The sequence below is a fragment of the Falco cherrug genome, chromosome Z (genome assembly GCF_023634085.1).
Source record: "Falco cherrug isolate bFalChe1 chromosome Z, bFalChe1.pri, whole genome shotgun sequence".
In the NCBI taxonomy this organism is placed as follows: Eukaryota; Metazoa; Chordata; class Aves; order Falconiformes; family Falconidae; genus Falco; species Falco cherrug.
In genome coordinates this window covers 9,722,080-9,745,925 of record NC_073720.1, presented here as the reverse complement: position 1 = coordinate 9,745,925, position 23,846 = coordinate 9,722,080, and the positions used below count along the sequence as shown (strand labels likewise).

General features: G+C 49.7%; 1 protein-coding gene across 1 annotated transcript in view; it reads left to right on the top strand.

Annotated features, from left to right (window-relative positions):
* The window catches only part of NOL6 (nucleolar protein 6), a 28,999-nt gene extending 10,388 nt beyond the window's left edge, over positions 1 to 18,611 (top strand). Inside the window, exons 16-26 of the mRNA XM_055699410.1 lie at positions 279 to 419; positions 717 to 834; positions 1,034 to 1,188; positions 1,417 to 1,580; positions 2,012 to 2,164; positions 3,399 to 3,496; positions 4,743 to 4,867; positions 5,032 to 5,121; positions 7,661 to 7,858; positions 16,921 to 17,022; positions 18,226 to 18,611. Of these exons, the coding sequence (XP_055555385.1) occupies positions 279 to 419; positions 717 to 834; positions 1,034 to 1,188; positions 1,417 to 1,580; positions 2,012 to 2,164; positions 3,399 to 3,496; positions 4,743 to 4,867; positions 5,032 to 5,121; positions 7,661 to 7,858; positions 16,921 to 17,022; positions 18,226 to 18,375 (1,494 nt within the window). The 3' untranslated portion in view covers positions 18,376 to 18,611. The remainder of the gene's footprint in view (positions 1 to 278; positions 420 to 716; positions 835 to 1,033; positions 1,189 to 1,416; positions 1,581 to 2,011; positions 2,165 to 3,398; positions 3,497 to 4,742; positions 4,868 to 5,031; positions 5,122 to 7,660; positions 7,859 to 16,920; positions 17,023 to 18,225) is intronic.
* The last annotated feature ends 5,235 nt before the right edge of the window (positions 18,612 to 23,846 follow it).

Genomic DNA, 23,846 nt, shown 5'->3' with positions numbered 1-23,846 from the left:
TACAGCTCTTTGTGTTGTCTTAGTGTCTTGTGCAAGACATAATTTCACTTGCCAGTTGAAGTGCAGCCTTTAGGATGCCTGTGGCTGCTGAGTGCTGCAGACAATCTTGTCCTGATCTTCCCTCTCTCTCTTACCTTGCTGTTTTGCTGAGTGCTCCCTGGGGTGGCAGTGCCTCGCTCCTTGGAGCTTGGCTATGATGCCAGCGTGAGAGGGAGTCGAGGTGGATGCTCATGCATGGGTGAGGGAGGTGAATGGAGAGCCTCTCTGTGTGTCCACAGGCGTCAGGTCTGGGTGAGGAGGCCATGGTCAATGTTGTCTGCTCCTATGATGACCTGAGCCGCAAGCTTTGGAACCTGAAGGGGCTGCCGCTGACGGTGATGGCTGTGCAGGGTGTCCATCCAGCCTTCCGGTACACAGATGTGAGTGTCACTGCGCACAGCCTGTGCATGAGGGTCTGCAAGGAATGAGGGGGATACCCTGGGGTGACGGGGAAGAGAGAGAATTAGTCACCCTGCTTTTGCGGCTCCTGAGGGCCCTCAGGGCAGTGTGGTACCTGTTCTTTGCTGTCCTGTCCCTTGGGCTGGCTCTGCACAAGTTGGATAAGCCCTCTGTGTTGGAGGGCTTTGCTGGGGTGGGAGGTTTGGGGTGAGGGGGTGTGTGGTGCCCCAGGGTTTCTGCTCCTTGTTTGCAGCCCCTGCATGGCTGTTCTCTTCCAGGTCTTCCCTCCCATTCCCATGAAGCCGATTTATGACTTCCATACCCGAGTCAAGACTAAGCACTTGCTGCTTCCCTCGGAGGAGAAGCCCTGCCCAGCTTACATAGCTCCTTTGAGGAGTAAGTAGGGAGGGATGTGAGCAGGAGGCGATTTGGTGGGGGGAAGCGAAGGCAGGCAGCAATGCTGGCTTCATTACTGCTGTGTTGGTGTGCTGCAGGCAGGAGCAGAGCCCTGGCTTTTCCTGCTGTAACCTCTAGTCCCAGTCACCCCCGTTTCTGCATGAGGCTTACTGGCCTCCTGCTGTCACTCTTTCCCCAGTCATCTGCCACATGGAAGGCAGTGGCCAGTGGCCACAGGACAAAGAAGCCATCAAGCGCATCAAGGCGGCTTTCCACCTCCAGCTGGCTGAGCTCCTCCAGCAGCAGCACCAGCTGGTTTGCAGACCTGCGGTCACCCACACTGATGTGTACAAGGTAGGGGGACAATGGGGACCTTCTCCAGACCTGACTTGTTACTGAGGAGGCAGGGGGCTGTGGCAATGGTCCCACTAGATAAAAGTGGGATTTGGCAATTTGCATAGGAAAGAGCATGGTGAGACTGCAGTGATGCCTGGATGCTGCTGTTGTGTCCCTGAGGTGTAGCATAGCATGCTAGCCTGCTTATGCTACCACCAAGCCTGACTTCACCTTCTGCCATTTCAGGATGGCTATGTTTTCCGTCTCCAAGTAGCCTACCACCGGGAGCCCCTGATTCTGAAGGAAGTGGTCACCCCAGAAGGGATGCTGAAGTACCAGGACACAGAGGAGTCTCGGCAGCTGGAGCTGGAGACGTTACATCTACCCTATCTAACGAGCTCTCTGCATGGGTAGGGGAGGCAGCGGGTGCCTGGGGGCCAGGACACAGGATGTGGCTGGAAGCCAGCATGGAGGTGCCTTTGATGTTGGAGGGTGATGTTGGGGAGAGGAGGTCACTGTGGGAAGTAGCCCTTCAGCCCACCTTGTTGAGAGGCTCTGCAGGAGGATAGAGGGATGAATGTGGGTGGGAGCGGCACCATTTGTCCCTGTTGTCACATCCGAGGTCACTGGTTTAGGTAGACAAAGCCGCATGGTTAGAGAGGAGCATGTACCAGCATTTTCCCTTCATTCCTGCAAAGTCTCAACACCTCAGAGTACCCTGGGCTCGTGATGCTGTGCACATGTTTCTGGCAGGTTTTTACCCCTCTCTTGCTGAATGCCGAAAAGCTATTTTGGTCCTGGGATGTGTGGGTTGAGCAGTGGCTTGTCTCCCTCCTTGCAGGCTTCAACAGCAGTACCCTGTCTTTGGCAGCACTTGCCGGCTGGCCAAGCGCTGGGTCAGTGCCCAGCTCCTGAGCGACAACATTTCTGAGGAGTGTGTGGACCTCCTTGTGGCATTTCTGTTCCTCCACCCGGCCCCTTTCACACCGCCCAGGTGAGGATGAGGAACCTGGGCTGGCACCATGGGGATTTAGTGCTTTTTCTCTTTAGCTGGGATGGAGGAGGTATGGGATGCTGTTAGGGTAGGAGGTGCTGGGAGGGTGCACAGCAGAGAGCTTGAGGCCCCTGTGCTGCCAAAACGCTGTCTCAAGCCCTGTTGGGAGTGTCTGGCCAGAGGAGGTGAAGATGCTTGGTGCTATGGGGCTGTGGCTTACTCTACCCTGTGTGCTGCAGAGAAAGAGGTGAAGCAGGTATGATAGCACCAAGTGTCCTTGTGGCCTCTGGGTGCTGGTAGCACGACCACAGGGTGTCTTGTGATTTCTTGGGGACTGGTGGGGGGGCTTGTCCTGGGTGTGATGGCCAGGAGAAGCAGAGGCAGGGCTGTCTTGGGGCTACCAGCACATTGGGGCTCATGGGTTCCCCAGGAGGGATGTTACGGTGCTGCTGGGGCTCATGGGTTCCCCAGGAGGGATGTTACGGTGCTGCTGGTGCCTGCAGCCTGCACCCCTCTTGGAGGGGACTCTCGAGGGAAGGATGAGAGGTTGCCTGCTGAAAGCTGAAGAGAATAGCATGTGGGTACATAACCCCACAGGACCAGTTGCTTGCTGACCCCTGGCAGGTGGATGGGATGTGGCCTAGAGGGAGTGAAATGAAGTTAAAGAGAGTGGTTTTGCTTTATGTGGGGCCAAAAGGTTACTCTGCCCTGCCTGTGGGGTCTGGACAAGTATTTCCCCAAAGCAGCAGGAGTAACAGCCTGATGCCTAGAATGCTTTCCTGTCTCCTAAAGTATTCTGCTAGGAGGAGCCCCATCTTCCCAGCAATCTGCCTTTGGATGTGTGTTGTGTTGCAGGGGAAGAGAGACAGTGGGAACTTGGCTGGCGTTCAGAGCTGCAACAGAGATGGGAGCAGCCCTCTCTTCACCTCCTGCTTGCTCCAAGCCCAGGAGTCTGGGTGGGGAGAGCATCAGGAGATGGGTCATCCAAGGGCAATGTTTCACTTTCAGCTGGTTTCTTTTCCTTAAGGGGGGGAGGAACAAGGGGGAAAGAAATTCCGCAGGGATTCTGAGAAGGGGAAGTGCCTCATGTTTGTTGTGGACTTCCCTTTCTCACCATGGACATTGCTTCTTGGGCTGCATGTGGGTTGGGCATCACTAATTCAGGCCCAAGCACAGCCTCTCTTGCTGGCAGGAAAGCTCATGCCAGTGTTGAACTGTTTTGTCCTGCCTGTAGCTCTCCCCAGGTGGGGTTCCTGCGCTTCCTTGACTTGCTGGCAACCTTTGACTGGAAAAACAACCCTCTGATTGTCAACCTGAATGCTGGCCTCACAGGTGAGCAGGCAGCATGGAGAGATGTGGATGAGGGTCTTGAGCCCTTCTTGGTCAGCACCTGGCTCCAGGGTTCTTGGATACCTGGGGCAAGGAGATTTTCCACTCCTGTACTCCTGTGCTGCTGAGCTTAACTTGCCTTCAGGGTGGGTTTGGTTGTGGTATGGGGTTTTTTTCCCCACCTGCCTTTGAAGAGGTGGATCTCAGTGATGATGCTCTGCTGCTTCTGATCTTGCTGAAATCTGTGGCAATCGTGGGTGGTATTGGATGTCATGGTGTCTTTGAAGTCCTCTGCTCCTTCATAGCCAGCATTTTTGCTTGAGGCTTTGCCCTGGCTCTTGGGGACCAATCCTCTGGTTGTGCTGGGAGAGCAGTTGCGCTCTTGAATGGGAAGCTTCAAAGCCTCGTGCTGTGTGTCTGCTTTGAGAGGCCCACTTAGCCACTCAGGTCATGGGAATGATCTTTGCTAGTCCCCAGTTTCAGAATGTGCAAGGGAAAAGGGCTGCAGTCCTCAAGGCTTTGTTACCTTCTGAGCCTTGAGAATTTCCTAGTAAAGGTCTCTGGTTTCCAAAGGAGCACACCGGTACATCCGAGTGGACCTGTGGTCCTGCCTTCTTCCTTGTGTTTTGTCTGTTGGTCATCTTTTGGATACGTGCTGTCTATCCCCAGGAGCCATAAGAGACCATGGGATTGTCTTGGTGGTTGTGGGAGGTGGAAGGTGGCTTTAAAAGCTGGGTGTAGCTGATGTATAAGAAATGGTAAAGCTGCTTGAGGGTTTTGGAAATGGATATTTTTCTAACGTCCAGCTTTTTTTAACAAACTGAATGTGAATTAATTCTGGCTAAAGAGCTATTTTTTTCCTCACTTGAAGGTAAGGGGGGAAAAAGGCAGAAGACTCTGGTACAAACAAAAGTACAAACTCTGTTGTCAGCTTATAACAGGAGTTCCCAGCATACATTAGTCCCAGTGCCTGCCGTGTCTGGGCCTCCCTGGGTGGGTTTAGTGTAAAGGTCTTCTATTGCCCAGCATCTTGTCTCCAAAACTTCCCACAGGCAGATGCTGAGGGAAGTGTGAGAGCAGAGCAAGCTTGAAGCTGTGGAGCTCTGGTTGCTTGCAGACTGTGGGATCAGATGGTGGGAGAGGATAAAGTCTGTTGTACTACCCTTTTCTGGGTTGTGATACATGGGTGAGGAGGTTGGAGGGCAGTGGACAGGGCAGAGCATCTCATCTGTCTGCCTGCATTCTCCAGACGCTGACTACACAGAGATCAAGAACAAGTTTGTGGCTGCTCGCTCTCGCCTCCCTGTCATGTTCATCGCCACCCCCAAAGACCATGGGAGCTCCATGTGGACCCAAGAGCAACCCTCAGCACAGGTGAGCTGGGCCCTCTATCCTTACCCCGTGGTGACTGCTGGCTTGGGGCAGTTCCCTGCTCCTAGTGATGGAGTGATGAGCTCCTGATGGCCCTGTGAATGAATGGGGTCCCTGCCACACCCAGGACTGCCGTGTTTCAGCCTCTGGCTTTCTTCCCTCCCCAGATCCTGCAGCGTCTTCTTGTGCTGGCCTCAGAGTCTCTCCGTGTGCTGGAGAGGCAGCTCATGGACCCACTCAACAGGCAGGATGTGAAGGTAACACCCCGAGGCACCAGCAGAAGGGTTTTCAGGCTCTGGCAAAGTACACTGGTCTTTGGTGATGATCCCTGGGATGTATTAGTAGGATTCAGGCTGTGGCCATGTGTCCTGGGATGAAGAGCAGCAAGGATGGGAGCATGGAGGCTGGTGCCTTGCTGTGCTACCCTGCTTCTGGGGGACTCAACTGGGGGTGAAATATCATTGACTGGGACAAATTATTTTGTATTCTCTGATTTATTTATTTTTTTATGACAGCAACCCATGATGTTGCTGTGCCTAATCAGTTGCGTGTCTGTGGCTGGAGCAATGGCTCCTCTGGGAGACTGTAACTGTACAAATCTGGCTTGTGAATCTAATGAAGCCCAGGGTAGTGGAGGTTTTGGTCAGATGCTAACAGGCACTTTAGGAAGACGTTATTTTGGTTTCAGTGGAGGAGCAAGGCCGTGTAGTTTAACCATCTTCATTTTCTCAGTGATTTTGTGTTTTAAGTTAAAGCTTCTATTACTAAAATGAACCTGGGAGATGTAGACCTGTTTATTTGCTCTTTGAAGGGAGGTATGTATGTTCCGGAGAAGGGCTTGTTGGTGTACCAAGTAGTGACCTAAGCAGTTGAAGCTGAGAGGACTAAAAAAGCCTAACAGTGGTTAGATACGACAGTTTCACATCGGAAAACAACCCAAATCCACATATAGTGGATTTTTTTTCTGCCTAGGCAATATAAAATGGACTTATTGACATTGCTTTCAGTTCCTCTGCATTTTGTGCTGAAAGTATTACAGGGCTGAGACCTACTTGAAGTGGTAGCAGTGTGTGTTGCAGGGCTGTGAAGAGATGAGACATTGCATGAGATGTGCCCAGTGTGCTGCAGTCACAGTGTGAACCCAAGACTGAAATTCAAGAGGTGCAGTGTGAGCTGGGATTGGTTAGCTCCTGAAACGAGCTGTTGCCTGTCCATAGCGTCGTCCTGACCCACTGACTCAGCCTCCTTTGGTCCGCCTTCCCCCTGCCCTCCTTATGGCTATTGCAGTGGGATGCTTTCCCATCCTGAGGGTATCCCTCTGATCCATACCAGTGGCCTTCTAGGCCTGCGATGTTCCTTAGGGATAAACACGGGACACTGTTTCCAGGGCTGCTAATCTATTTGTAAGCAAAGCTTGATGGGGAGAGGAGGAAAAAGCCTTTCCAGTGCAACTTGGAGCTGCCTCCTCTTTCCATGTGTCGAAAAGGGTACTCTTGAGGTTTTTTTCCTTTGCATTTGGGTCACTTGGGGACATGCCCACTGTCATGCAGGTGCAGACATGGATTTGTGAGCTCTGTTTCTTTGCTTCCAGGGTACAATAAGCTATGGACTTGGTCAGCTGGGTGGGGAAGGGGGTCTACGTGGACCAGAGCTGGGATTTGGTGCTGATCACTGATGTTTGTGATGTGTGTTTTCCCCAGCTTAGCTATAAAAAGCTCAGAGCAGTGGGTTTTCTGCCAGCGCCAAGTTGGGCGGTGTCATGCGCTTCTGTTCATGTCTCTGCATCATTTATTCCACAGAAACGTATACATGGTTTTAAGTTTTTTCCATTTTAATACAGCTGCATCCACAGTGCCAGATCCTGCCTGTCCAAATATTTATGTGTCTGGGGTTGCTTCCCTCCATTACTGGCGCTTGCTCTTACTCTCTGTCTGCTTGATAGAAGGAGCTGCTGCCTTCCAGGGCAACGCCTGTTGGACATATGGGACCATCCTGTTATTACACAGCTCCTTCTGTCCCTGGGGTGTTGTTAGGCTCCTGTTAGCTTCTTGACTTCCCTCTTCGTTCTGGGACTCTGCCACATGTGGCCTGGTTACCTGTCTCAGCTTACTGTCTGTCCCTCTTTTGACTGCCTATCCTACTGTTGTGCAGTCAGGTGGGCTTCCTGGGGTCTGGTGAGGGCTGGAGAGCACCACCTTGGCCCCGTGGAAAGCTTTTCTCCAGGCACATCCCGAAGTCCTGGGGACAGTGGTTAGATTTTTCTGCTGACCTGGGAAACCAATAAGGTAGAAAGTGTAGTCCTTCTGGCTAGACATCTGATGTGGGTAGGGAGCAGCTCCCCTCTCTAAGGGTTGAGATTGCTGGACAGTTGGGCTGTAGTAATCCAGTGTGTCCTTTCTGGTGCAGTTTGGTGGTCCTGAGGACATTTAGCCTATCCACCAGGAGATGGCTGTGGAAGAACCACCTTGCCCTTGACACAGTCCTTGTTACAGCCTAAACCACTACAGGTTTGTAGTGGTGTGAGGGTCACATCCTTCTGATGTGAGCAGAGCCCGTGGTGCAACGGGGATGTGGCTTAGCCCAGAGGGAGTGGGGTGGCCAGTATGGGCTGGAGTTCCCCATGTTTTTCCTGTGGCTGTTTTGGCAAACTGCTGGCATAATCTCACAACAATTCTCTTGGGTTTACTGGTTTTTAAGGAAAAGGGAGTAAAATGGAAGCAAGGACTTGGGAAGCCTCTCATCTCTCCTGCTTGCCTGTGTTCTATATTGAGTTGCACTGGTCTTTTCTCCCTGCAGTTGGTCTTCCGCCCTCCTTTGGACTTCTACGATGTCCTAATCCACCTGAATCCAAACCAGATTCCTCGGCATCTGGAGAGTGTGGACCGGCCACTAAAGTCATTTTCCCGAGGCGTGGTGAAGAACAGCACTTCTGTAAAGATCCTCTTTCCTGTGGTGGATTATGACCCTGTACAGTGCTACCTACAGGAGCTGAGAGTAAGCACGGCCCGCTGGGGAGGTGCAGGGGGCTACTTGCCTAAGGGGGAGCTGCCTTCTGACATTCAGGTTGCTTGCCATTGCAGGACCTAGCTGGTGACATTTTCATGCATTTTTCTTGGGATGGTCACTCCTTATGTACATCTGAAATTGCCTATTCAGCAGAAGACCTGGTGAATGCATGGAAATGGGAGTGCTGCTGATATGAGAATGACCTCAGATACAAAGCACCTGGAGCTTTTGCTGAGGACTTCTATGTTTCAGTGCAGAAGTATCTTTAGCCATTTTTGTCTAGGCAGTTAATTGACTTTTTGTGGCTTCTTGCACCAACTAGGGTGCATGATAGATGGTAGCTACCCATATTTTCTGTGGGATGTACAGGAATCCATAGCATGGTACCAGCAGGGCTCCTGCTGTTAGGCCAATGGTTGCATGAGCCATATTGCTCACAGGATGGCTCCTCTGTGTTGTTACATGCGTGATGGCAGGGGAGGAGGTGGTAATGTGGGTAACGAGAACATTAATATCCAGAGTCATCAACCCCATTCTCTTCCACTGTATGGCTGTGCAGAAGCCTCAGCAAGCTGGGGTGATATGCAAGATGCTGGGTGGCAGCAGTGATCCACACTGCATCTGGACAGCCGGTGCTTTGCAGGTGTGCAGCCTCTGTATCTTTGGCCTTTTCCAGCTTCACATGCACTAGCTGAGCTAAAAGTTAATGTACAGAGGTGGGGCTATGATGCCTTTTCTTCAAAAGCTGGCTTGACTTGGAAGTGCCATTGTCCCTTACTGCTCACAGCACTTCTGTGAGTGTCAGCGCTGCTGTACGAATAGTAGGCTGGCTTTGGCAGGAAGGGTGCTGTGGAGGTCTGTGGCCTCATTTCCCACTCAGGGCAGAGCTGGCTTTGACATTAGAGCAGGTCGTGCAGAGCCTAGTCCTGTTGAATGTTGACTGTCTCCAGGGGTGGAGATTTCCCACCTCCCTGTCCCAGTATTAGGCCACGATTGTGAAAGCGGTGCGTTAATTGAAAGTCCAGTTCAGGCTGGAAGATACTGGGCCCTTTTAAGTTCAAGCTCCCCTTTCACCTTAACCCAGGTTGCTTAGGAGGTGGGCAAAGAAAACCCACGAGAATTTTTTGAAGGTTTCCTCACCCTGGGCACAGGCTTGTTGCCTCCCAAGCTGCCCGCCAGCTGTGCTGCGTCATGACCTCTGCCCATGAGAATCTGCTATGGCTTCACTAGAGCTTCCAGATCTAGCAAGATGCAAGCTCAGTCCTCCTGTCACCCACAGTAGGTTGGGACGGTCTTGGAGGCTGAGGAAGTGAGAGGCAGGGATGCTCACAAGGCCCCTCCAGATTGAGGTGATGTGATGTGGTTTAATACTAGGTGGCAATTAAGTATTACACAGCCACTTGCTCACTTGCCTCCCCCTTCAGCAGGCTGGGGATGAAAATTGGGGGGGAGGAAAGGTAAAAATCTAAGGTTGAAATAAGAACAACTTAATGATTGGGGAAAAAAAATGTAACAAAAAGGAAAGAGAAGGGGAAAGAAATAAAATCCAAAGGGAAGATTAAAAAAAACCAACCAAGTAATGCGCAATACAGTTGCTCATCACTCACTGGCTAGCAGGCCCTGGCCAGCTCCCCCCAGTTTATATACTGAGCATGACATCCCATGGTATGGAATATCCCTTTGGCTAGTTGGGGTCAGCTGTCCTGGCTGTGTCCCCACTGAATTTCCTGTGCCACTCCAGCCCTCTCGCTGACAGGGCCTGAGAAACTGAAAAGTCCTTGACTTTGCTTATATATATATAAAACCTAAAACCATTTGTGCTACCATCATTCTCACACCAAACCCAAAACACAGCACTGCACCAGCAACCGAGCACAAAATTAACTCTTATCTTGGCTGAAACCAGGATATGAGAAAAACCTCAAAACTGTCCCACAATTTCCCTGCGAGTAGTGCTGCTTCTTTAGCTGGAAGGACATGAAGGAGAGGGTGTTCAGGATATGCAAGAAAGAGGGGGAGAAGCACCCAGCACGACTTCTGAAAGGGAGCAGGAAGCACAGCGATTGGGAACCATTCTCTATTTCAGTGTCTTTTCTGGTGTCTGGATCAGAGGAGGAATATCAAGACCAGCCCTTCTCTTTTGTTCCCTAAATGATGAGGATTTAACCTGCTGCCGTGAAAACTCGACCGGGAGGCAAGGATGTGGGTAGGAAATGGAGCCTGAAATCCTTCTCTGCCCCATGCTGGAAGGGGGCTTTGGAGCTGAACAGAGCCTTTTAGCAGCTGCCAAGGTGCTGGAGGTGCCTGTATGCATGGGGCCAGAGCCTCTGTGTCTCTGAAGGAGTTGGGTCTAAGCAGCCCTCACGGAGACCTGGCAGGAGGCTGACTTCTTGCCCGAAGGGGGGCTAGAGACTGCTGGACGGGCTGATTGGGAGAGCAGGCGCCCTGGGGAGGCTGTTAACTGCTTGCAGCAAATCTGGCTGTATACTGAGGCAGTCAATCAGGAAACTTAACAGGTATTTTGCAATTTATAGGACTTTTTTATGTTTTTAGTCAGCGTGGTGTCAGCAAATGGCTCCGGAAGTGAAAGGTGCAGAAGAGACTTCCTTGGAAAGCAGCTTTGATTGTCCTTTAAAGAGTTACGACTTAATTTGTCTAGTCAATAGTGACATCCAAGCTGTCTGAATTTTTACTGCCTGTTTTCTCTAATACAGGTAATAATCAACTTGTAATAAGGTCTAGTAGAGTTACAAATTACAGCTGTCCTAAATCAAATATACTAACATCCCAATGAAGAAACATAGCTACAGACAAGGGTCACGTTGCCTTGTTGGAAGCAGCATTGCATTCATTTAGTGTCTCTTGTGCTTTGATCTGAGGGTGCTCAGGAGGGAACAGAGCAGGAATTGGTCACAAGTTTCTGTAAAGAGTGAACTATGGCGTAGAGAGCCTGAAATCTGCCTCAGCAGCCCTGTCTGGGGGCTGCTCTTGAAGGTTCTGAGATTGGTATGACTGTGTTCCCTTGTGGTCCTTGTATTACAGCTATCTTGCAGTACCAGTTCACTTGTCTCTTGTAGCTTCTAGATCCGTAGCAAGCAGACCTGAAGGGACTGATGAATATCTCTTTCTGAGTAAACAGGTGTTTCTTCCCCTGGAAAAATCACAGAGGTGATGCTGCAGGTGCTCTCAGATAAGTCAGCAGTGTCCACCTGCGTTGGAGGGCCTTAAAAGCTGACCTTGCACTGCAGAGTAACCAGCAAGCAAGGTGGTGCCAAGCTGTCAGTAGAAACTACTCCATCAGAAATCATCTGGCTTTGTGTCTCTGTACAGATTTTGTTGCTTAAAGATGAAGACATGCATTGGTTTTGTGCTTTGACCTGGCTTTCATTGGTAGCCTCTCCAGTGCCCTTGAATTTCTCCTCCTCTTGACTTTTGCCACTCTGAGCAGTGTTCAGCTGCTCCTTGTCCTGCAGGCTGGGAGCCCTGGGTGTGACCCAAATGCAGTAAGAAGTCAGTGCCAGAAAGGAGTGTGGTATGAATCCTTACAAGAGATTTTGCATGAGAAGGCACTTGGACACAGAACTGGCTGACTTTGAGTCAGAGTAATTTGCTATCCCTTAGTAGCACAAACTACACAGTTAAGCAGCAAGGTTGTAACTGAGGCTGATAGTGCATGTGGGGTTTATAGCAATGAAGGAAGACATCTGCCATGCAGAGGTGCTGCGGGATTTTTTTTTTGTTTGTTTCTTTTCTGTGGGCAGAAAAAAATCTCCCCTTTTCTGAGCTTCCCTTGTGAAAAAGGGATTTAAATACCTGGGCATATTGACTGAGCTGAGAGGAGCAGAGTAGCATCTTCCTCATTGTCCTTGGCCCCGGACCCACTTTTCTCCTGTCCAACCTGTTTACTTCTGAGATGTACCTGTTCTCAAATCAAAAGGTTTAGCAAGGCAGGAGTGTTCTGGAGCTGAAGGATTGCTGCATGCTTTCCTGAGAGAGCCTAATCGGAGGACAGAATTAAAGGAGGGGGAGGTATTGAGCCCTGACTGCTTTAATTTTTTGTGCTCCAAGGAGATGTGCTGCAGGAGCTGGTCTGATTGAGTTGCTGTGGTGCCTGGGAGGCTCTGGGTAGAGATGAAAAGCTAGTTGTGGGATACAGACAGCAAATTCTTCAGTTCCAGGACAGGTTTGATAGAAAAGGCCTGTTCTGGGAGTCTGTCCAGATGAGAAGGCTTTGCAGACAGATATTTTTGAGAGAAGGCAGGTGCCAGACATCCTGCAGAGAGGGCTTCCCTGGAGCTTCAGCCCATCACCAGTCTCCCTGCTGCTTATGGTCACAAGCACCTCTGCAAGCAAACCCTGGGTTGGCTCCTGGCAGGGATTCTCCAGCAAGGCTAAATTAAGTGTCTTAAATGAGCGTCTCATTGCATCTCTGCCATGACTTTTGGTCTGTGTCACTGTGGCTGTTGAGCTGCAGAACCCCCAGCCATTTGTTAAGGATGTGGTGTGGGAAGGCTTGATCAGTGCAGCTTTTGCTCCGAGGTGGCTTGGCTGTTCTCCAGACTCAAGAGACTATCCGGAGGACACAGGACTTGTGGATGTGTTTGCCATGCCCATCTGCATGCATTCAGGAGCTCAGAAAGTCCCAAGCCCTGCGGTCCAGAGATGTTTTCTCATGGTGGGGAAAATACGATGAAGCTGCCTATGCCATGTCCATCTACATGTCTTAAAAGACCTAACGCTTTGTGCTTGGTTAGGTCATGAGGTCACTAGGTGTGAAATGCTCTCTTTCACTGAGGTTTAGCTTTCTTAGACTGCATGTGCCTGTGGAAGAGCTCGTGGCAGAGGAGCTGCCCATCTTGTACACAGGAGGTCTTTCCTGTGTGGATGAGCAGGAAAATGTTTCCTGCTTTACTGTAAACATCCTTCCCTCTGAAGTGATGTTTTGCATTTCTTGCACCTCCAAACAAGACCTATCCGGAAGACTTACAGCCTTTTCCTTTCTTCCTCCCATGGTGTAGGAATGTGTATCTTGCTACTGCATGTTAAGAAGGAATTAATGATACTAAAAATTCTCGGTCTCTTACAATGTACGAACTGTGGTTACGGGATGTAGCTGGAACTGGTGAAATCTTCTCAGGTCAGACTGCTCCCTTGTTGTTTTGACTCCACCTATGGCAACTCCAGAGAGGCAGAGATGAACTGAAAAAGCCCTGTGGGCTCTGGTGGCATGGAGGAAACCTTCCTGTTTGGATCTATGCCCTTGGAGGGGCAGAGGTGGCATTACCCACTCTTACAGCTGCAGAGCAGCTACATGAGCTTTAGCATAGTGCTCAGGGTTGGGAGTGGATGCACACATGTATGCCTACACATATGCTATACACATGTGCTTAGTGAGGCATCAACCTCTTGTGCTCCTTGGGTGAGCTGACAGGATACTTGTGGCTGCATTTCTTTTGTGTTGGTAATGCATTCCCAGAGATCCTGTAGGATTTGTCCCATAGGAAGTGACTGAAGACAGTCTCGGATGGTTTGGTAGATTGGTGGACAAGGCGTGTTTGCTGATGCAGCCAGGAGAACATGAGTGGCTTTCTTCCTTGCTGTACTTCTTTGCCACTGTCCTAAACCCCCAGGATGAGGATGCACCTGTGGCTCTGATGAGGCACTCAGCGGAGGAAAAATTTAGATAGCTTGAAATACCTTTTACCAGCTGAATCTCAAACCTAACACTCAGGTTTCTTTTCTCTTTTAAAACCTCTTTGACACAGAGGTAACCCCAGATAATTTTCTTGATAGTGCTTGGTGTAGGGGAAGGCTCTTATCTGCATCCCATAACCTGTGAGCATCAGGGCAGGTCACAGTAGTATGGCAAGGACCTTAAAGTGTTTACCACAAATGTAGTCGTTTGATGGAAGCAAGTAGCTTTAATAGGGTTTTATACTGGTAGATCTCTTGCTGAGAGCACTTAAAATGCTGTATGCACTGAGCAAATGTTGACTGATACATTTGCCACTTGAATGTTGCACCAGGAACAGCTACTAGGTGGATTTTGGGTACAGAGACCTCCCTAAACGGCTCTTCTTTTTCCAGCAGCTGTGATGCAATGAGTTCAATCTCTGCGTAGGAGCAGTGAAAAAATGGGTGGGTAAATGCTTAGGTGAAAAAAACCCACCTCTAAACAACAATGTAGTTGCTTAACTAGCAATGAGCGCTTACCTCTGCAAAATCCACGCTTTAGCCTGAGCTGCTTAATACAGTAATCCCATTTTAGATCAGGATATTGTTTTACTCACCACCTTTGCCCGTCCTTTGATTCCTACAACCCAGATGGAATGGTATGGAGCTTGACCTAATAGTTTTCCAGGCACCACGTACTGCTTCCCTGGACAGTGAGGCTCCTCCAAATTACAGCCCTGATCTTGCAGGTCCCATGTGTCTCTGTGAGATGCGAACCAGCTGTAGATTTTGCTGATGGCAGGGGTCCTGCTGAGCGGGGAAAGTTTACCCTGGGCCTTTAAAGCTGAGTAGAAACCAGAGAGAGAGCAGCTTGAGAAGGGAATAGGAATTCAAATGCACTCCCTGCCTTTTCTCCTTTTTCTCTTAAACTTCCCCTTGAGGAAGGTGTTTGCAGGCTCAGGCAAGCCTAGTGGCACTGGGCATGGAGCATGGGATGTGGAAAGGGAGGTGAACTATGTTTGCTTTTACTCCCCAAGCTGCTGTACAAACAGAAGTGTGGTGACTAATACACCAGACCCTTTTAGTGCTGCAGTTTCCCAAGAATTGAATGTGCATCTCCACACTCGATGGAGCCAGCCTGAAGCACAGTCACATGGACAATGCTGGGAGCGGTGCAAGCGCAGAAGCTTGCCCTTTGGTGGGATTTTGAGCTGGATGCCATCCTTTTAATATCTGCCCTCTGCTCCCTGCTGTCTGGATAAAAGGTGCTGGGTATCGGGCAGAACAGTGGTTTTACTGGGAAATGAGCTGAGCCTGGGAGAGCTCCTTTCCTGCAAATGCTCCTGGCTCCTGTCCAGCATAATGTGCCTGTAAAAATTACCTTTCTTACTGGGAGCATCACGTAGCACTTGAGACCTCACCCTGCACAGTAGCAGGGCCTTTTCAGCTTGTCACGTGCTTTGTTCCCCTTTGAGTCAGAAAGCTGTGTGTTGGCTGTCATGCCCTGAGTTTTCTTGCCCATTGAGCTTTCCTTCCCTCCTGCTGTTTGCATTTTGGCAAAAGGAGGAATATTCCTTGTTGACTGGGCTCTGAGCGTAACCCATCTCTCTTAGCAGAGAAGTGCCAGGGTGGATTGCCTCTTTCTCAATGTATTTTTAGACAGTGGTTTTCCTAGCGAGTTTGGTGAGATAATGCCTTGACCATCCTTGCTGCTGTGAGGATCCCATAAGGTGGGATGAGCTGGCCAGTCTCAGGTTCCTCTGAGCTTGATGGCCTAATCTTGTTGCCTTCTGCTAGTGATACTTAAAAGTCTGAACTCACACATCTGGTCCTGAAGGTTGCAGACAGTACTGCCCCTCCCTGCTTATCAGGTCTTTACTCTTAAAATGCTGTCCCACCCTTTGGGATCACTGGTAATACCAATCCAATTCACCTTTTTCTCCTACTGCAATCCTGGTATGGCCCCTCTAAGCTTGCCTTTGATGTTCATTTGTTTTGTTACACACTTTTCATGAAAATCTCATGATGCAGTGGTTCTGGCAGAGACCTCTCTTTGTAAAAGCATGGCAGAGCTGCAGCTGGGGAAACTTAAGGGGATGGAGGAGAAGGCTGAAGAAGGAGCAGAGGGTCTGTATTTCTTGGAGTAGGTTGCTCCAAAGCTGATGAGGCCACATGCAGAAGCTTGTCTTGTACTGATGCTGCGGGCTGTTTGCTCAGTCTGGTAAATATGTGCCATTGCCTGGTATTAACCTCCACAGAGATGAGCAAATGTCAGGGAGCAGCTTCTTGGCTGTTTTGGTCAGCTGCACTCGGGGTGCGTATCTCCAGGTGCCAGTGTGTTGGGTGCTGAGCTGTAGGGCCAGACTTTTGGGTTTGAAAAGCTGCTTACACACAGCATTGTTTACTTCTGCTGCAATGCTCATCCCCTGACTCCTTTCGGCACTGGGAATTCAGCTTGCATGGTCTTATGGGCTTGGGGGAGACCAGATGGTGGACTTAAGTTATCTTTTTTTGCAAGATTTCTTTGTGAGCTTTGCTGCCCAGCCCCACTGAAGGAGCTACTCATTGACACAGCTGCTGAAACAGGGGCAAGGAGGGCAGATTCCTGCAGTGCCTGAGCATTCGGTCTCTTTGCACTTTACAGGACTTTTGAGTTACTTAAAATTTCTGCTGTTAAATTTCCTTTTGGGATGCTGTGTGCTGACAGCACACACGGAGAAAGAAGGAGCTTCAGTATGTTGGCTGCACAGATTGCAGAGCTCAAGATGCCAGCATCTCGATGCTAGCTCAAGATGCCACCAGTGAAAAGTCCTTGACTGGGGTTTGTCTTTGCTCTCATGTAGTGAAACATATCGTGGCAGGATTGCCTGCTGGACAGGGCCTGCATCTTTCCATCCTGATGCACTGTGAAATCTCGGGCATGGTTATTGGGCACTAGAATCGTGCAGCTTGGTAGTACTGTTTTCCAGCTGATGGGGGGACCATGGTGAGGAACACTCAGTGGGTTGTCACCTAAGGGGTCCAGTGTTCTAAAACTAGGTGCTGATTTCTGGGGGTTCTTGCAGGCCTGTGGGAGGTGGTGGGTCATTTTTCTGCTCTCTGGGACCGCAGGAGGTAGTTGGCAGTAAGGTCTGCATGCAGAACTTGGAGGCAGTACACTGTGTCCATCAAAGCTTGGGGAAAAGAGGCAGCAGGAAGCACCTAGGACTTGTCTATGGGCTGCCAATTGCTTTCCTTGTTGGGGATCCACTGGGAGAATTGCAGTTTTAGTGCTGGCTGACATGGAGCTACGGTGTGTCCCTGTGTAAGGAGATTGAATCAGGGATGGGCTCTGGCTCTGGGATGTCTGGTACAACCTGTGTTTGTTTTCTGCCCAGGATGCCTTCAGTGATCTTGCCTTGTTCTTCTATGACAAGCATGGTGGGGAACTGATTGCGGTTTTGTGGAAACCTTCAAGCTTTCAGCCTCAGCCTTTTAAGGTGAGTTTTTGACTTCTCTTGGAGCTTCGTGTTACCTTTGTGCCCTGAAAGACTGGAGGGCTTTTTTTCTGCATTGTAATTGCTTTATCTAACTCTCATCAGCCCCAAAGCCCTTTTGAGAAATGGAATTCATACTTCTGTCCCTTAGAAAGGGTGAAACCCAGACAAAGTTGTGGCCTGTGCCCCAATTGTCAGCAGAGCTGAGAAGGGAACATGTGTCCCTGGACAAACTCCTGCACCATAATCATGGGTCAGAACAGAACTGTCTGTTCCATGTGCTCTTCTTTAGTCCCCTCCTTGGAGATGGGTGATGTCTAACTTGCCAGAGGCATTTGATAGGTGTAGCAGGCTGTCCCATTCTTATGGCTTTGAGTGTCTTACCCAGGAATACCCGACCTGTAAGAAGGTGGGGCAGCAAGCCTAGATTCAGTGTCCAAGTCTTATCAATGAATGGAGATATTTTCCAGCTATACTGTGTGGGCTGGCAAGCTCTAGAGGGTGGTTAAGCTAGGTGTGAGGCATGCTGGAGTGATTCATGCTGCTTTCTATGAAGGAAAGACGCAAAGAAACCGGTTACTCATGGCTCAGAGTTGGCAGCCCAGGCTCTGCTGCTGTCAGACTCTGGGTGATTTATCTCCCTTGTCTTCATGGCTGAAGGGCATTGGCCATTCAGCCTAGCTGCAGTTGTGAAGCCTAGTTATTCACAGTGGTGAAATGAGAGGAGGAGATCTTGCATCTGAGCTGAGTGTGGCTTGATGAAACATGAGATTTTGGTTTTTTGCTTTAGTGGAGCCAAGGATGTCTTTCCACTCAAGGTCTTGGCACCCACCAAAGAGCAGAGCAGAGCCTAGGCAGCTTTTAGCAATATTATGGCATGGTCTGTTTTGCATACCCCATCTGCTGTGCTTACAAAGGCTCTACCATGCATCTGTGCACTCTTCCCATCTCCACCATGCCCCTCGCCACTACTTCTCTCCCTCCCTTGTGGTCTTTGGGACCCCAAAAGAGGCTTGAAGGCCCACTCTTGCACTTTGTTAGCTCTAATGATGAGCACTGATGGTGTTGAGAAGTGAAGCCTAGAAAATTGGGTGGTGGTGGTGTGGCAGGAGAGCAATTTACTTCACTTATTTGGGGCTTGCAGAGGTTATGAAGCAGCTCTGAGCAGGTGCTCCCATTTGTGCAATATTTGTGTGTGACGTGCAGGTCTCCAACATGAAAGGAAGGATGGTGACAACTCTGAACAACAAGCTGGTCTGCATTCCCAACGTGGAGGCAATTCTGGAGGACTTCGAGGTTTTGGGAGAAGGCCTGGTCAAAAGAGTGGAAGCTCGTACAGAGAAATGGACTATCTGAGGCCACTGAGAGGTGTCAGAGGGGTCCTGTCCTGAATCAGTTTGTTCACTCTGGGACTGTTCCTTCCTATAATTCAGTCCTAGGAAAGGCTTTTGGCTTTTTGAATCCCAGAACTGTGTGTTTTACTCTTATTTAACTTTATATACCTTGCTTAGAAAAGCAATGGGACCTGTTATTGTTTTCAAGAATGTTTTGTATTTTGAAGAAAATATAAAGATGGGATAAAGTTTTTGAAAGTGTTCCTGTTCATTGCAGGAAACAAAGCTGTGTTCATATGAAAATGTCAAGGCCTGAAAATTCTGGCTGTAGTGTGTATTGGGAAGGCAGCGTCCTGGTTCAATAGACGGCGTAGAGCAGCTGCTGTTATTCTAGTGGTTAGCAAAACCAAACAAACACTGAGCCATTCAAAAATGACCAGGTTATTCCCCTCTTCTCAGCCCTGGTGCCCTGGTGAGACACATCTGACATGCTGTGTTCAGTGCAGGGCTCCCCAGTAAAAGAGAGACATGGACACACTGGGCTGTGTCCATGTCTCTGAAAGGTGATAAAGACAACAAAGGGGTTGAAACCTCTGTTATAGAAGCACAAGGGATATGTCATGCAAGAGCTGGGCTTTTTCAGTGTGGAGAAGAGAAGGTCTAGGAGGATCTTACCAGTGTGTTTAAGTACCTGATGGGGGTGTAGAGAAGATGGAGCCTGGCTTTTCTCAGTCATGGCCAGTGATGGGATGAGAGGCATAGATTAGAATGCAGGTAATTCTACTTAAAACACTTTTTTTTTTCTTTTTTTAACCATGAGGGTGGGTTGAACTTGGACACAAGATACACAGGCAGGTGGTGGAGTCTCCGTCCTTGGTAATATTCAAAGCCCAACTGGACATGGTCCTGGGCAGCCTGCTCTAGGTGACCCTACTCTAAGCAGGGGTGTTGGACTATTTATCTTGTGTGAAATGGTCATGGAGACTCCTGATGAAGAAAGAAAGAAATAAGAAGGAGTGAATGCACTAGTCCCATCCCGTTTTCTGATGGAGGCAGCACACATGTTCCAACAGCAAAGCAGGGGTGAATCACATGTGGAGTAAAGAAAGCAGACTTCATGACAACAGATAATTGCAAAAACCAAAAGCAGATCAAGCTTGGAACGGCAAATGGATGTTCGGGCAGTTTGACAACTGTGGACTCTTGTTGCGTGGTAAGGAACATTTTGGATGGAATGTTAAATCTGTTTCTTCAAGACATACTCGTCTGTCCAGCTGTTGAAAGTGGGTCTGAGGCTTTGTGGAGGAGATTCACAGCTTGTTTTTCAAAGGTTTTCTTTGAAGCATTTCAAAGCAGGATGTGACAGAGATGTGGCACTGGGCTGATGCTGTCTACTTGGTCCCCATTAGTCCAGTGTTTGGAGGCACATTGTGTCCTATGGGATAGATACATGTGTGCAGCATTCCTGGCTTTAGGATATATCTGCTATATTAAAACCACGAGAAGTGTTTTTCTCTCTTCTCCGTGCTGGTGCCTGAAGAAGGGTGTAGGTGAAATCCTTTGCCTGGTAGAGCTTTTTGAGTACACCTAAACTGAAAACATCAAAGGCACTTAGTGGGCAAAACAAGATATCAAACCTGAGAAGAAAGCATCACTTTCTGTTGCTACCATGACCCCTGCAGCCTAAGAAGCTGCTGACAGGTCCATTAGCAAACAAGATGCAGGCAGCGATTTCGACAGATTTCAGAAGCAGTTAATTGGGGATTAATTTTTAAGCTTCTCTTTGTTCTCCTTTGTCATCCTCTAGACATTGGAATCGCCCAGTCTGCCTTCGCTGATAGCTGTAATTTTCCTTAGCTGTCAGATTCTTCCTGCTTTTTGTGCCTATCTGCCTTTGCTCTGAACATGCAGTTTGACATCAGGATCCTGTATATTTGCCCACGCCAAGTGTTGGACAACACTCAAGTTGCTGTACTGGTTGCTTGTGCCAGAGCTCTGCCCCTTCCCTCCACGGCCTGTCCTGCCCTTGCTTTCCCCGCTTCCTCTTGCTGTGTGTTGCAGATGTAAATGGTTTTGGGCTGGGGAACTCTCCTTGCTGTGTGTATCTGTCTGTACTTTTCCTTAAGGCAGAGCTGTGTGCCGCAGCCTGCATTAGCTTGCAGGGAAGCAGAGCTCCTCCAGCCTCCCGCTGCACCAGGTGGACTGGAAGATCCTGCTCCCCTTTCCCCAGGCTTGGTACGAGATGTGGTCCCTCACTGCATATTTCCTGCCTGGGAATATTCACGGAGAGACAGTCTCTGCTTTTGCAGCTGAGCAGTGCTGTAATCCCCCTGCCCAGCCCTGCCCTCAGCCCAGCCCCTGCGGTGGGGCAGCTTGTGGGGTATGTGGAGTATATACCCTGTAGGGGTAGCCCTGCAGCACCTCTGCTTTTATCTGCTTCTGTTACGCTGTCAGGTATTGTGTTGCTACTACTTTTCCTTTTTGCCTTTAAAAAGACATCAGACTGTAGCTTCAAGCTACACTGTACTGGATCCCCTCTCTGCTCCTCCGTCACTGGGTCAAACACCACAGTGTGCAGAAAGGGCCAGGAAGTGTCCAGGCTAGCTTTCTGCAAAAATAACGACGCCACGTTAACTGATGATAAATGAACTCACTCATAACCAAACCCTTGTACAAGTACCAACCTGCTAGTGTTTCACAAGGTAACACCGTTGTGCTTAGCAGCCAGATGTGAGCCTAGGTCAGGCCTGTGCTGCAGGTGTTTGCTGGTCTAAAGGTCCATGTTGGTGACAGGTACTGGTATCTCAGCAAAGGCCTTGGAATAAATGCACTTAAGACGGGCAAAACTGACCGCTGCTAACCCAGCTTACATCACCTGGAGGGCCTACATCTGTGTCAATAAAAGTTACTTGAGTAACATGTTATCCCAGCTGTGCTGGCAGTGCTCCTCATGTTGCCAGAGCCATGGCTGATCCACAGGCTCCTGCCTCTTTCAGAGGAAGAGTAACTCCTCAACAGCCCTAATTCCCCAATATCCAAATATTTGAAGGCACCTTCAAGCCATTCAGGAGCCCTTGTTTGTACAGTCAAACATTGCAAATGTTCTGGCTTATATCATCTGCTGATGTCAGACCCCTGTGGCCAATGTGCGTGCACAAAGCCATCTTGGAGTGTAGCTGGAAAGCCTGGGGATGCTCTTGGGGACAGGGTGTTGGTGCTATTTGACCTACCAAGCAACAGTTGCTATCCAAAGCAAAACAAAAGCACGTCTGTCCCAGGAGCAGAGGGTCCCTGTGCTTCTAAGTGGACTGGAAGGCAAAATACAAAGGAAAGGGGTGTCTCAGGTACACAAGAGATGACAAGTGAGATCTCAGTTGAAACTTCATCTGTTGCCTGATTTACTGCTCTTGGTGCACTGTGACTAATTTCTATTGTGAAAGCTGGGGTAGGGCCTGGGTTATTCAGAACACGTTTGTTCGACAACCTGTGCTAGGCTTCCACTTCCAGAGCAGTGTGTGGGCACTGCTTGCAGGTGTTTGCTTAGCTGTGGTCCCAGCTGTAAACAAGAGCTGTACAAACACAGAGCTGCCCTGGAGAGCCCATGCCATGTCATGTTGCAAGAGGTGGGACAAGGGCAGAGGGAGGGAAGCGCCAGAGCTGAGGTGCAACAGGCTTTGCCGCACTGCTACCGTGTTGATTTTGCAAAGCTACCTTCAAAGCTCTGTGCAGCGAGTCCTGTGCATGGGGGGCGAGCGCAAACGGAGGCGTTTCCAAATGGAAGGCTGGGCTGGAGTGACATCGATAGACTTAGCGGATGGATGGGGTCAGCCAAGACAGGGCTTGGTGATCTGCTTTCTAGTAGATCTTTCCAAAAGCTGGTGCGTTCTCCTCCTTCACCTGAGCCACCCATTGGACAGCTTTCTTCTAAAAGGATAAGCTCATGCTTTGCGAGAATGCTCTCTGAAAAAGCAGTTGTTGGGGAGCAGCTGGTGCTGGCTCAGGAGAAAGGGTTATGGATGGAGCTGCTCTTCTGCCACCAGACCACCTGCTTGCCAGGTGCTCTTGATAGCTTGGAGTGGCAATTGCAAGATTTATTAAAGGAAGCTGGGAAAATAAGTTGATGAAGCACAGCTGGGATGGTGGGATGATCAGAACAGGTTGAGTGCTGTGGGGTTTTCCTGCTTGCTGAACCGTTCAGCCCTTGCTCATCAGGGCCACTGAGATCTTTTCCGAGGTGGTTTGGGGCCTCTGTGCCTGACTGACTTCAGGCTGATCCCCTGTATGTAGGAACTATGTGTCTCCTGGAAATAAAAGGCACTTGTAGGGAGCATTTTGCTCAGGCACTCACAGTCCCTGGTAAAAGCTAAATTTCCACGGCTGACTGGGGAAGGAGTGATTGCCTGGTTTTTGTCACAGAAAGAAAGGGACCATCCTCCCCTAGTCTGCTGTTCCCACAGTGGCCATGCTGCTTGGCTGGGGGATGACTTTTTTGCTGGGGTTTCTTTTATCAGGAAAATGCTCTGGACCTGAAGTGATTCCCAGCCAAGGCAGCACCTTTCAGGAAGTGCCGGTAGCAAAAGCAGCTCTGGCAGGTAGCAGATTTTGAAACGTGGTCTCTCTGGGAAGGCAGAGTGATGCTGCTCAAGGGGTGAGGGTGGTACTTAGCAAGTGCAGGTTGCACCTTGCACCACTGGGAAGGTAAAATCAAAAGGTTAGGTGGGGAATTTAAAAATGGGGCAAATGTTGTGTGCAGAGGGGCTGGGGTTGGGAAAGAGAGGGTAATTTGGTAGTGGGGGAAGTGATGCTGGTCACTGGCACCCCAAGGCTGTGCTAGGGGAGTAGGAAGGGATTGCAAGTTGCTCAGGCTGTCTGAGCTGGTGCAAAGATGTGGCCTCCAGTGCCATGAAATCTTTGTACCAAACCCAAGTGCTAAAGGCTCAGCAGCCACTACAGAAAAAGAAGCATCAACTGTGAGTGTGGTGGAGAGGTGCTGCGTGGCTGGTGATGTTGTGGTGGGCTCCTGCAGAAGAATGAACTGGGGATGCATCAAGGATCTCCCCATTACTCCACCTTCCTGCTAAGCATCATGACCAGGTTCAGCAAACTTGCTGCCTTTTCCCAGCAGAGCGTGAGAGAGGGGGGATCTGCTCCTCAGGGCTTCATTTGCAGTCACTAATGAAGGTGCCAAGGTCTTGTGTTTGCCATGAGTGGGCACACAAACACTCATGTGTTGTGCTGGTGGCTTCTGCGCTGCCAAAGGTACCAGACAGACCGTTCCTGTTCATGTTCCTTCTGGATGTGCTTGGAAAGGCTGGGGGAGGTGCCAGCAGGAGCGTGGGACAGTGTTGATTTATTAGCTGGAATCTCCCTTTTGGCTAAATCACCTGTTGTTTCCATGCATATTACAACACTGAGGATCACAGTGTCTGGGAAGTAGACTAAGCAGTGGCTCTGCTGGGCTGTGAGTCTGTAGCTTGCCGGATCTTCTTTGCC